This window comes from Protomyctophum parallelum, assembly GCF_964188405.1.
Source record: "Protomyctophum parallelum genome assembly, chromosome: 23".
Classification (NCBI taxonomy): Eukaryota; Metazoa; Chordata; class Actinopteri; order Myctophiformes; family Myctophidae; genus Protomyctophum; species Protomyctophum parallelum.
The window spans coordinates 32,287,905-32,299,965 of NC_139715.1; the positions used below are offsets into that span (position 1 = coordinate 32,287,905).

General features: G+C 41.8%; 1 protein-coding gene across 1 annotated transcript in view; it reads left to right on the plus strand.

The window, feature by feature from the left end:
* LOC310854445 (sorting nexin-9-like) overlaps positions 1 to 705 on the plus strand; it is a 35,756-nt gene extending 35,051 nt beyond the window's left edge. Inside the window, exon 18 of the mRNA XM_083759102.1 lies at positions 369 to 705. Coding sequence (XP_083615228.1) covers positions 369 to 416 — 48 coding nt within the window. The 3' untranslated portion in view covers positions 417 to 705. The remainder of the gene's footprint in view (positions 1 to 368) is intronic.
* The last annotated feature ends 11,356 nt before the right edge of the window (positions 706 to 12,061 follow it).

Consider the following 12,061-nt stretch of genomic DNA (forward strand, 5'->3'; position numbering starts at 1 on the left):
ACAGAAGACATGTAAATATGAAATAAATGCTTAAACATGTAGCTAGGTGTAATGTTAGAGAACACAGAAGACATGTAAATATGAACTAAATGCTTAAACATGTAGCTATAGGTGTAATGTTAGAGACCACAGAAGTGAACCTTTTCAAGCCTGTTTTCTCAACTCGCTGTTTTCTGCAAGACATTTACTCTATAAGCCATATCTCCAGAACTGGTGGGTCAAACTGAACAACCAATATGTCAATTTGAAGCTATGATTCCCTGCTTTCACATGACATGAAAGAACGAAAAAATCCCTCAGTCAAATTTGGTCACATTAAGTATTATTATTATCATCATTATTGTTCTTTCTCTTCTTTGATTGGTCAGATCACTGAGAAACTGCGACAGGCCCTGGGACAGTTCACCACGATCTGAAGAGGAACACATGCACACACGCACGCACACGCACACACACACACACACACACACACACACACACACACACACACACACACACACACATAAACACACACACACACACACACACACACACACTGCATTATTTAATCAATCACATTCGGCGTATCCGAGTGTTCCCACTAAGGAAAGTAGTCTTTCAACATCTTAAAACCATCTTTGTTTTGGTGAGTAGCGGAAGTGTATTTTTTTCTTTTTACAGCTGCAGCTGCTGTGTTACTGTGTGTGTGTGTGTGTGTGTGTGTGTGTGTGTGTGTGTGTGTGTGTGTGTGTGTGTGTGTGTGTGTGTGTGTGTGTGTGTGTGAGAGACGGGGCGAGGATCAACAGTACCACAGCGTTAAGGAGAACTCCATCTAAGGGCCGATTCATACTCCTATTTTACCGCTGTTTCGGCGCTGTAGTGCCGAAATGATTTCGGCTCGTCAGAAATTTTCAGTAGCACCGAAGAGCCGACTTTAGGACGCCGAACCCACTTTTATTCGGCTCTAAAAATAGGAGTATGAATCGGCCCTAACGCTATGGACCAGAGCTAAAAGTACCTTAGGGTTAAAGGACAACTTTAGTTTTTTTCAACCAAGGTCCATGTTTCTGACATATTGAGCCTATAAAGACAGTATAAGCCTTCCCCCAGTAGGCTACCTTCACATTCAGTAGATCCTGTGATCTTCTGTGGCCAGATGTATTTTCCTGGGGTTTATTAGGACTATAGTAAATATTACAAAAATAAATCACCATAACATTTGGTAAAAAAAAAAATACATATTTAGCCCCATGCTCGAATGCCCCCGCCCCCCTGTCAAAAACATCCCTAAAACGAAAGAAAGCTGAAAATGAAAAAAAAAAGAACACTCATCTTTTAGTTTCTCTAATAACAACCTAAAACATGAACCGTGGTTGAAAAAAACTAAAGTTGTCCTTTAAGGAGAAGTCCTTCTAACGCTATGGACCAGGGCTGAAGTGTTAACTACGTCCACACTCTCCCATCTAACATCAGGGTCTAGAGCTCTGCATTGTCGTTAGCTAAGCTAAGCTAAGCTCTGGGGAAAAATATCGAATCAACTACTGGTTCGTGAGACTTAATCAGCCTCAGGTTCTAGTGGGTGAAGGCTGTCCATGAACATTTAACATTTCAGGCATTTAGTGACTTACAATAAGCAGGAACAACACATGGTAATACATCAAATGCATCAAATGAATAGAAAATAGGCATCAAGAATCATAAGTAAGCTAAGAGAACCTAATATCCGTCTCACGGTGGAATACCTATACAATGAAACTATGCATATATATATATATATATATATATATATATATATATATATATATAAATGACATAAGTTGAGCCTTTGCATACACCTGTGAGGTCAGTGCTATGGGCTAAGATGGAGTCTGAAGAGGTGGGTTTTAACCCATTCTGGGAACGGGAACCCATTTTGGTGTCGGCATCATGTTATGCTTTAGCTATTAAAAAATAGCAAATCTACAAGCTACGAGCTTGTAGATCTGCTATTTTTTTTAAATCGAAGAACGACTGACATTTTTAGAATCTCAGGTCAGAATGGGTTAATCAGACCAGTGTGTGTCCAGTCAGTGGAAACCTCGTATGAATCTGATCTCAGGTCAGAATGGGTTAATCAGACCAGTGTGTGTCCAGTCAGTGGAAACCTCGTATGAATCTGATCTCAGGTCAGAATGGGTTAAGACTATACGGCAGAATATTGGGAGTGAGTCTGCGGTTCTGATCGCAATGGGAATAGAAGTGGCATTCCATAGTTTTGGGAGCCGGTTTGGGAGAAGAGTTTGGGACGTGTGGAGCGTTGTCCCGGCTGTCCTGTCCTGTCCCTTCCACTGTCCCTTCCACTGTCCCTCTCTGCAGGGGCAAAATGGTTTGGTCCTTTTGTGTTAAAAGCCATTCCTTTAGTTATAAATGAAGCTTTAGAACAAGCTTAAAATGTTACTACATACAGTAGAATAGACGTATATGAAGTTACTGTTCATTTCATGTCTTGAAGTTGACACTTGTCGATTGTGTATATAGTTGATTTTCAGCTGCAGTATTTTCAGGTCAAAAGGTTTCAGCATTGAAGGGTATTTATGAACAGAAGTTATGACTATAGCATACAGTTGACATAGTTTGTACTACTAGTGAACAATTAAAATATACTGTTTACTTCACTTAACGCCTAAAGTAATGAAGACTTTTTTTTTAAATAATCTAAACATTTTATTCACTTTATTGTTTTATTTGTTTTAACGTTTCGTATAAACCGAAACAGGGAGTGATGCCGCCACATGGATAATACAAATTATCTGAGTAAAAAAGTTATTAATAAACAAACACATATTTACACATATTATATACACACATGCACTCGCGCACACACACACACACACACACACACACACACACACACACACACACACACACACACACACACACACACACACACACACACACACACACAAACACTGATGAGAGTGCTGTCAAATGAATCTATAAAGCCATCAAAGCTGCAGCACTTCAAGTGAAACCTGTGGAATATTATAAAGCTAGTATCAAATAGAAGCTGCTCGTATCAGAACTCGACAGACAGACATGGGGTCTGGGGGTCCCATGGGGTCTGTAGCCATCTGGGGGTCCCATGGGGTCTGTAGCCATCTGGGGGTCCCATGGGGTCTGTAGCCATCTGGGGGTCCCATGGGGTCTGTAGCCATCTGGGGGTCCCCAGGGGCTCTCAGGGGCCCATTGAGCCTTAACTTCAGTGGTCAAGGACCCCCAAATGGACATTTATCAGCCTTGAGGACCCCTGTTTGTACGTTTCTAGAAGTATTTTCAAGCCATTTTCATTTCAAGGGCCCCCCAAGGTTTGACATGCAACAGGTTACGGGAACCCCTTTTGGTGTCAGCATCATGTCATGCTTTAGCTATTGAAAAATAGCAGATCTACAAGCTCGTAGGTGGCGCGCTACGAGCTTGTAGGTCTGCTATTTTTGAAAAATCGAAGAGCGACTGACGTAGAAACATAGCTTTTTCAGAAAACTGTCAGGATGTAGAAGACATTTTTTAGAATCTGATCTCAGGTCAGAATGGGTTAATGGCATTTCTACCTCTGGGACCTCCATTCATATTGTAAAATCAATGTTATGGGGGGGGGGGGGGGGGGGGGGGCAAATACAGATAATTCTGGGGGTCCTTGACATGAAAACTTTGAGCACCACTGACATAGAAACTTAGGTTTTTCAGAAAACTGTTTTTTTCTGAAGAGGCACATTTTTTATTTTATTTTTTTAGAATGGGCCTCAGTCTTAAAACCCATTCTGAACGGGAACCCATTTTGGTGTCGGCATCATGTTATGCTTTAGCTATTGAAAAATAGCAGATCTACAAGCTCGTAGCGCGCCACCGAGTGGCGCGCTACGAGCTTGTAGATCTGACATTTTTTAGAATCTGATCTCGGGTCAGAATGGGTTATAATCAGACCAGTGTGTGTCCAGTGGAAACCTCGTATGAATCTGATCTCAGGTCAGAATGGGTTAAATGGGCTGAGCAGATAAAAAGGGAAGCGGTGCGTGTCGATAGATCGCTGCCGTGTGTGTGTTCATATGTTCATAATATGTCCTCTACATACAGTATGAACATGTATTTGTACATATATGTTCATAATATGTCCTCTGCCTCAGTTCATGAGTTCATGTGTTATGAACACGTTTGTCAAAATGCTTTGAAACGACTCACATAATGTACCTTATTACACCTTATTGCAATGCATGTACAACTCAAGTACCTTATTACATGTACCACCATGCATTAACCACGTGCACACACACACACACACACGCACACACACACACGCGCACACACACAGAGGTCTTATGTTAAGTGTAGGGAGCTGTTAATACAATATTTTTTTTATTAATGTTACAAGATGTACAATACAATATTCAATGTTATGTTAATATATGATCTGTCTGTTTTTTTTATATATATATTTTTATTCCTACATATTTCACTTCTGGCCTTTGAGAGAGAGAGAGAGAGAGAGAGACTTCCGTCCGTCCCTCTGAAGCCAAATTCATACCTTGTCAGACAAACGGTGGCGAATAGCCGATCTAATATTAAAGGTTTTATGACATTCATTTTCATTTATTTTTATTTTTATTTTTTATTTTAGGTTTTATGACCTCAATTACACCCAAAAGACCTGAACTTTGAACATTCAGTGGATTTTCTGTGGTCCGAAGTTTTCTTTGGGGTTTGGAAGCCTTTTGAGCTACAATGAAAACATGCAAAACAGTGACATATATGGGATTTGCAGGATCTTACATCACAAACTGCCGGCAAATCAGAGCGCCTGTTTGAGCCAGAAAACCCCCAGATCACAGAAAATCTACTGAATGTTAATAATTCATGTTTTTTGGGTGAAATTGAGATTAGAAAACCTAAAAAAAAACAAGAACAATTCCAAAACCTTTTTTTTAATGTCACAATCCCTTTTAAAGGTATACCCTTGTTCCCACGTGCCTTATGTTCCCCCGTTCGCGCGCGCGTGTGTGTGTGTGCGTGCGCGTGCACACACACAGGCGTGCATGTGACGTCATTCCGATCGTGCCTTCCCATTGATTAATCTATGCACCCCTTTTTGTATTTTTTTTAAATCTATATCCTATGCATTTTAGTTTCCTTTTCAATATTACTACATTATATTGTGTGTTTTTGTGTTACCGTAAAATATAACTTCGAGGACCAGGTTGTCCCTACAAGTATAGCAGAATGTGAGAAAATTTGTGAGGTCCTCACAGGGAGAAAAAAATATTGTTTTTATGATTAACCCATTCTGAACGGGAACCCATTTTGGTGTTAGCATCATGTTATGCTTTATAGCTATTGAAAAATATCAGACCTACAAGCTCGTGGCGCGCTACGAGCTTGTAGGTCTGATATTTTTTTGAAAAATCAAAGAACGACTGACATTTTTTTAGAATCTGATCTCAGGTCAGAATGGGTTAATCAGACCAGTGTGTTGTCCAGTGGAAACCTCGTATGAATCTGATCTCAAGTCAGAATGGGTTAAAATGAAAAGACTGTTAGAGTTTGAGGCTTACGGTTCTGAATATGAATATGATTTGACAGCTAGAGGTTATGGTTTATGTATATTTATTTATGTCGCCACGCATTGGGAGCTTGTAGATCGGCTGTTTTCCGGTGTGTGACACCGTTGTGAAAAAAAAAATGAAAATAGCGCCGTCATGAAAATATATGTCAAAGTCCTCACAAGCATTGTGTGTGTGTGTGTGTGTGTGTGTGTGTGTGTGCGTGCGCGCGTGTGTGTGTTCAGAAACATTGTTTCTCTGTTTGTTGTGATATTCAGTTTTCTTTTTCCTGTAAATCATAATTATGAAGTTGTGTATATGAACATGTAACTGTTTTTTTAACACTATGATTAAAAACACACATTTATGATCACTGCACTTCGGCTGTCCGTCTGTATATTTATTTATTATTCATTATCTTCATATAATTGGTCGTCACAAATGCTCATTCTAAGATGACTCCATGTAGAGAGGGCTGTGGACAGTTCAGAAACCTGTCTACTCTGTGTGTCTCAGAGGAGGGCCGTGGACAGTTCAGAAACCTGTCTGCTCACTCTGTCTCAGAGGAGGGCCGTGGACAGTTCAGAAACCTGTCTACTCTGTGTGTCTCAGAGGACAGTTCAGAAACCTGTCCACTCTGTGTGTCTCAGAGGAGGGCCGTGGACAGTTCAGAAACCTGTCTACTCTGTGTGTCTCAGAGGACAGTTCAGAAACCTGTCCACTCTGTGTGTCTCAGAGGAGGGCCGTGGACAGTTCAGAAACCTGTCTACTCTGTGTGTCTCAGAGGACAGTTCAGAAACCTGTCCACTCTGTGTGTCTCAGAGGAGGGCCGTGGACAGTTCAGAAACCTGTCTACTCTGTGTGTCTCAGAGGACAGTTCAGAAACCTGTCCACTCTGTGTGTCTCAGAGGAGGGCCGTGGACAGTTCAGAAACCTGTCTACTCTGTGTGTCTCAGAGGACAGTTCAGAAACCTGTCCACTCTGTGTGTCTCAGAGGAGGGCCGTGGACAGTTCAGAAACCTGTCTACTCTGTGTGTCTCAGAGGAGGGCCGTGGACAGTTCAGAAACCTGTCTACTCTGTGTGTCTCAGAGGAGGGCCGTGGACAGTTCAGAAACCTGTCTACTCTGTGTGTCTCAGAGGAGGGCCGTGGACAGTTCAGAAACCTGTCTACTCTGTGTGTCTCAGAGGACAGTTCAGAAACCTGTCCACTCTGTGTGTCTCAGAGGAGGGCCGTGGACAGTTCAGAAACCTGTCTACTCTGTGTCTCAGAGGACAGTTCAGAAACCTGTCCACTCTGTGTGTCTCAGAGGAGGGCCGTGGACAGTTCAGAAACCTGTCTACTCTGTGTGTCTCAGAGGACAGTTCAGAAACCTGTCCACTCTGTGTGTCTCAGAGGAGGGCCGTGGACAGTTCAGAAACCTGTCTACTCTGTGTGTCTCAGAGGACAGTTCAGAAACCTGTCCACTCTGTGTGTCTCAGAGGAGGGCCGTGGACAGTTCAGAAACCTGTCTACTCTGTGTGTCTCAGAGGAGGGCCGTGGACAGTTCAGAAACCTGTCTACTCTGTGTGTCTCAGAGGAGGGCCGTGGACAGTTCAGAAACCTGTCTACTCTGTGTGTCTCAGAGGAGGGCCGTGGACAGTTCAGAAACCTGTCTACTCTGTGTGTCTCAGAGGACAGTTCAGAAACCTGTCCACTCTGTGTGTCTCAGAGGAGGGCCGTGGACAGTTCAGAAACCTGTCTACTCTGTGTGTCTCAGAGGACAGTTCAGAAACCTGTCCACTCACTCTGTGTCTCAGAGGAGGGCTGTGGACAGTTCAGAAACCTGTCCACTCACTCTGTGTCTCAGAGGAGGGCTGTGGACAGTTCAGAAACCTGTCCACTCACTCTGTGTCTCAGAGGAGGGCTGTGGACAGTTCAGAAACCTGTCTACTCTGTGTCTCAGAGGAGGGCTGTGGACAGTTCAGAAACCTGTCTAAACTCACTCTGTGTCTCAGAGGAGGGCTGTGGACAGTTCAGAAACCTGTCCACTCACTGTGTCTCAGAGGAGGGCTGTGGACAGTTCAGAAACCTGTCCACTCACTCTGTGTCTCAGAGGAGGGCTGTGGACAGTTCAGAAACCTGTCTAAGCTCTCTCTGTGTCTCAGGCCTCTTTTAGACGGCGACCATCTCCATATAACACGTCAAAGTCCTGTTGCGTTCTCATTTTTTCTTACCCTTTACACGAGAACGCACACGTTATGCTATAATGTGCTATTATGCTATACTGTCGCTAGGTGGCGATAACGGGCTGCCAAATAGACAGGTCACCCACGTACAAGAAGAAGACGCAAGCGGCGCAACACTGCTCTGGGCGCGCCACGGGATGGTATATATTTATGAAATAAACTGCTGCCGCGGCTGCCGTCTATCACAAGGCTTTTTATTTACATTCAACATCGCTGATGAGCATCACTTTGTAGGCGAGGAGGGAGGCTTGTTCAGGAACTCCATTATATCATAATGATATGGCTCTGCATCAATGTAATAAACATATGCGCTGTGAGCCAACGTGAGCCATGATGTCATAAGTTTTGCGGATTCACCGTTTTGCCTGTTTATATGGAGACCATAGGAAACGGTGTTCTGAATGATTTCCACTCTGGGAGGCGGTTTCACTTCGTTGCGTTTTCACCTCCTGAGAACATGGTTCTCGTCTAAATGACAGCAGCAAACGATACTTTATTTTGACGTTTTATATGAACACCATCCTCGTGTAAATGGCACCTCAGAGGACGGCTGTGGACAGTTCAGAAACCTGTCTACCATCATCATAGCCAGGTTGGTCATTTCAAGCAAGATTTCAGACTTTTTCCAAACTTTAACTTTTGCATAATGCCAAGAACTATTTCATCGTCATGCTAACTTTTTTTTTTCTTTTTTTTTCTCCGTAGCTTGGAATCACAAACATGATGTCACTGCTGGCAGGTTTCTGAACTGTCCACAGGCCCTCCTCTGAGACACAGAGTGAGTAGATCACCTCACCACTTCACCACCAGTGTTGTTTTTTGGCAGCAAATTTCTATTTTAGTTTTAGTCATATAGTCTTTTGACTGAAACTTAATTTAGTTTTAGTCACATTTTAGTCACCTGGAATGTCTTATAGTGTTAGTCTAGTTTTAGTCGACTAAATGTCATAAGATTTTAGTCGACTAAATCTACAGGTGATTTAGTCGACTAAAATGTATTTTGGCGGGTCTTGATGCTGCATTGTTTTGTCTGCATTTGAGCCACGGGTTTGATGAGATGTACTGTAGGCCTCGCGGACCCAAAACTAAAGAATAATGTGTTGTCGTTGGATCAGAATTCCATGCCGTATTGATGTTTGTACCATAAAGTAGGACTATAGGAGAGTTGACAAGCAAAATCTAAATAATCCTTTTACATTCTCTAATGGTGTAGACTTCTTGTAAATGAAATAATGTATAGATGTTTAACAGTATTTAACCCATTTTGACCTGAGATCAGATTCTAAAAATGGCTGTTTGAAAATGAAAAGTTTCCTGAAAAAGCCATGTTTCTGTCAGTCGTTCTTCGATTTTTTCAAAAATAGCAGACCTACAAGCTCATAGCGCGCCACTCGGTGGCGCGCTATGAGCTTGTAGATCTGCTATTTTTCAATAGCTTAAAGCATAACATGATGCTATAACACCAAAATGGGTTCCTTGCCCAAAATGGGTTAACTCCTCTTGAGAGCGTATAAGATGCAACCAAATGGACCCGTGAGTGACGCGTCGGTCCACTTTGACGAAGTACGTCAAAGTGGACCTTAACGTACGTGTCCTTATAGTTACTTTGTTTCCACCACTGGATACTTATGAAGTATTACGTATTTGTTTTCTATATTCGGTCGACCACTTATCCTTTTTTTTTTAGTTGATGTTGTTTACCCTCACAGCACTTTGAAACGTTTGTTGCGCGCGTGTGTGTGTGTGTGTGTGTGTCTGTGTGTGTGTGTGTGTGTGTCTGTGTGTGTGTGTGCGTGTGTGTGTGTGTGTAGTGTGTGTGTGTGTGTAGTGTGTGTGTGTGTGTGTGTGTGTGTAGTGCTTTTATCTGTGGACGACAGAAGAAACGGACAGAGAGTCGAGGTCATTGCGTCCAGCTTAATGGACACCAGAGAGCCATGCAGAAACCATTTAGGTAAAGATGTTTTACTCTGTCAGTCACAGAGAGAGGATGATAGCATCATGCTACGCTTTAGCTATTGAAAAACAGCAGATCTACAAGCTCGTAGCGCGCCACCGAGTGGCGCGCTACGAGCTTGTAGGTCTGCTAAAAAAAATTAAATCGAAGAACGACTGACATGGAAACATAGCTTTTTCTCAGAAAACTGTCATTTTCAAACAGACATTTTTTAGAATCTGATCTCAGGTCAGAATGGGGTTTTTTTGGGTCTTGGTGGTCTAAGTTTTGAATCTAAATGGCTCTTTGTGTTTATTCTATTGCCCTAGTGGGAGAATCTCTCGGCTCTAATTGAGAGCGTTCCATGGTTTGTTTGCTCCCCTTTTTTTACCATTTAAGGATTGATGTTGTTTAGGCCTTGTGGTTTGACCTGTTTCTGGTTGAAGGACTTCCCTGTAAAAACTCTAAAATGCCACACAGAGTCTTTGCCACGGAACACATTAGGCTTATGTTTAGGTTAGGGCTGTCAAAGTTAACGCACTATTAACTAGTTAACTCACAATCCTTTTAACGACACAAATTTTTTTAATGTGCGATTAACGCACTGTGAAGTTTGACAGAATGGTTGAGAGACGCATGCATGTGAATGCAGGCAGTCAGTGAGCCCCGCCTCTCTCCCCCTCTCTCTCTCTCTCTCTCCCAGTGAGTCTACACAATTAGAAAACTTAGAAAACATGTTATTTTGATCAACATGGCCTGTTATCTCTCGTAATGGTACCATTGGCCAACATCAATACAGTTCTTTAGTTTGGGTCTGGAAGGCTAAATGTCATCAAATGGTGGTCCGTGGCTCAAATGCAGAATAAATAATGGGCCTTGATATGAAAAATCTTGAAAACCACTGATTTAAGGTATATTTAGAACGGATAAAAAATATGCGATTAATTTGCGATTAATCACAGTTAACTATGGACAATTGACAGCCCTAGTTTAGGTATAGATTTACTGAGTAAAAACTCTAAAATGCCACGCAGACGAGGCCTAGTCTTTGCCCACGGAAAACACATTCATTTTAGGGTTATGTTTAGGTATAGTTTTACTGAGTAAAAACTCTAAAATGCCACATAGACGAGGTCTAGTCTTTGCCAAGGAAAACACGTTAATTTTAGGGTTATGTTTAGGTATAGTTTTACTGAGTAAAAACTCTAAAATGCCACGCAGAAGAGGCCTAGTCTTTGCCCACGGAAAACACATTAATTTTAGGGTTATGTTTAGGTATAGTTTTAATGAGTAAAAACTCTAAAATGCCACATAGACGAGGCCTAGTCTTTGCCACAGAAAACACATTCATTTTAGGGTTATGTTTAGGTATAGTTTTACTGAGTAAAAACTCTAAAATGCCACGCAGACGAGGCCTAGTCTTTGCCACAGAAAACACATTAATTTTAGGGTTATGTTTAGGTATAGTTTTACTGAGTATAAAACTCTAAAATGCCACGCAGACGAGGCCTAGTCTTTGCCACGGAAAACACATTAATTTTAGGGTTATGTTTAGGTATAGTTTTACTGAGTAAAAACTCTAAAATGCCACGCAGACAAGGCCTAGTCTTTGCCCACGGAAAACACATTAATTTTAGGGTTATGTTTAGGTATAGTTTTACTGAGTAAAAACTCTAAAATGCCACACAGACGAGGCCTAGTCTTTGCCACAGAAAACACATTAATTTTAGGGTTATGTTTAGGTATTGTTTTACTGAGTAAAAACTCTAAAATGCCACACAGACGAGGCCTAGTCTTTGCCACGGAAAACACATTAATTTTAGGGTTATGTTTAGGTATAGTTTTACTGAGTAAAAACTCTAAAATGCCACACAGACAAGGCCTAGTCTTTGCCCACGGAAAACACATTAATTTTAGGGTTATGTTTAGGTATAGTTTTACTGAGTAAAAACTCTAAAATGCCACATAGACGAGGTCTAGTCTTTGCTAAGGAAAACACATTAATCTTAGGGTTATGTTTAGGTATAGTTTTACTGAGTATAAAACTCTAAAATGCCACGCAGACGAGGCCTAGTCTTTGCCCACGGAAAACACATTAATTTTAGGGTTATGTTTAGGTATAGTTTTACTGAGTAAAAACTCTAAAATGCCACACAGACGAGGCTTATAGTCTTTCCCACGGAAAACACATTAAGTCCGTGTGGTAATCAGACATAATTGATGACACCCCGGGGCGAAGAGCGGATCAAATCGAGGAGCTCAGAGAAGGAAAGGAAAACGTCGGACACAACAATAAGAGGCGAGCGATGAACTTTCAGCGTTGCGTATATTATGGTGTATATAACCATAACA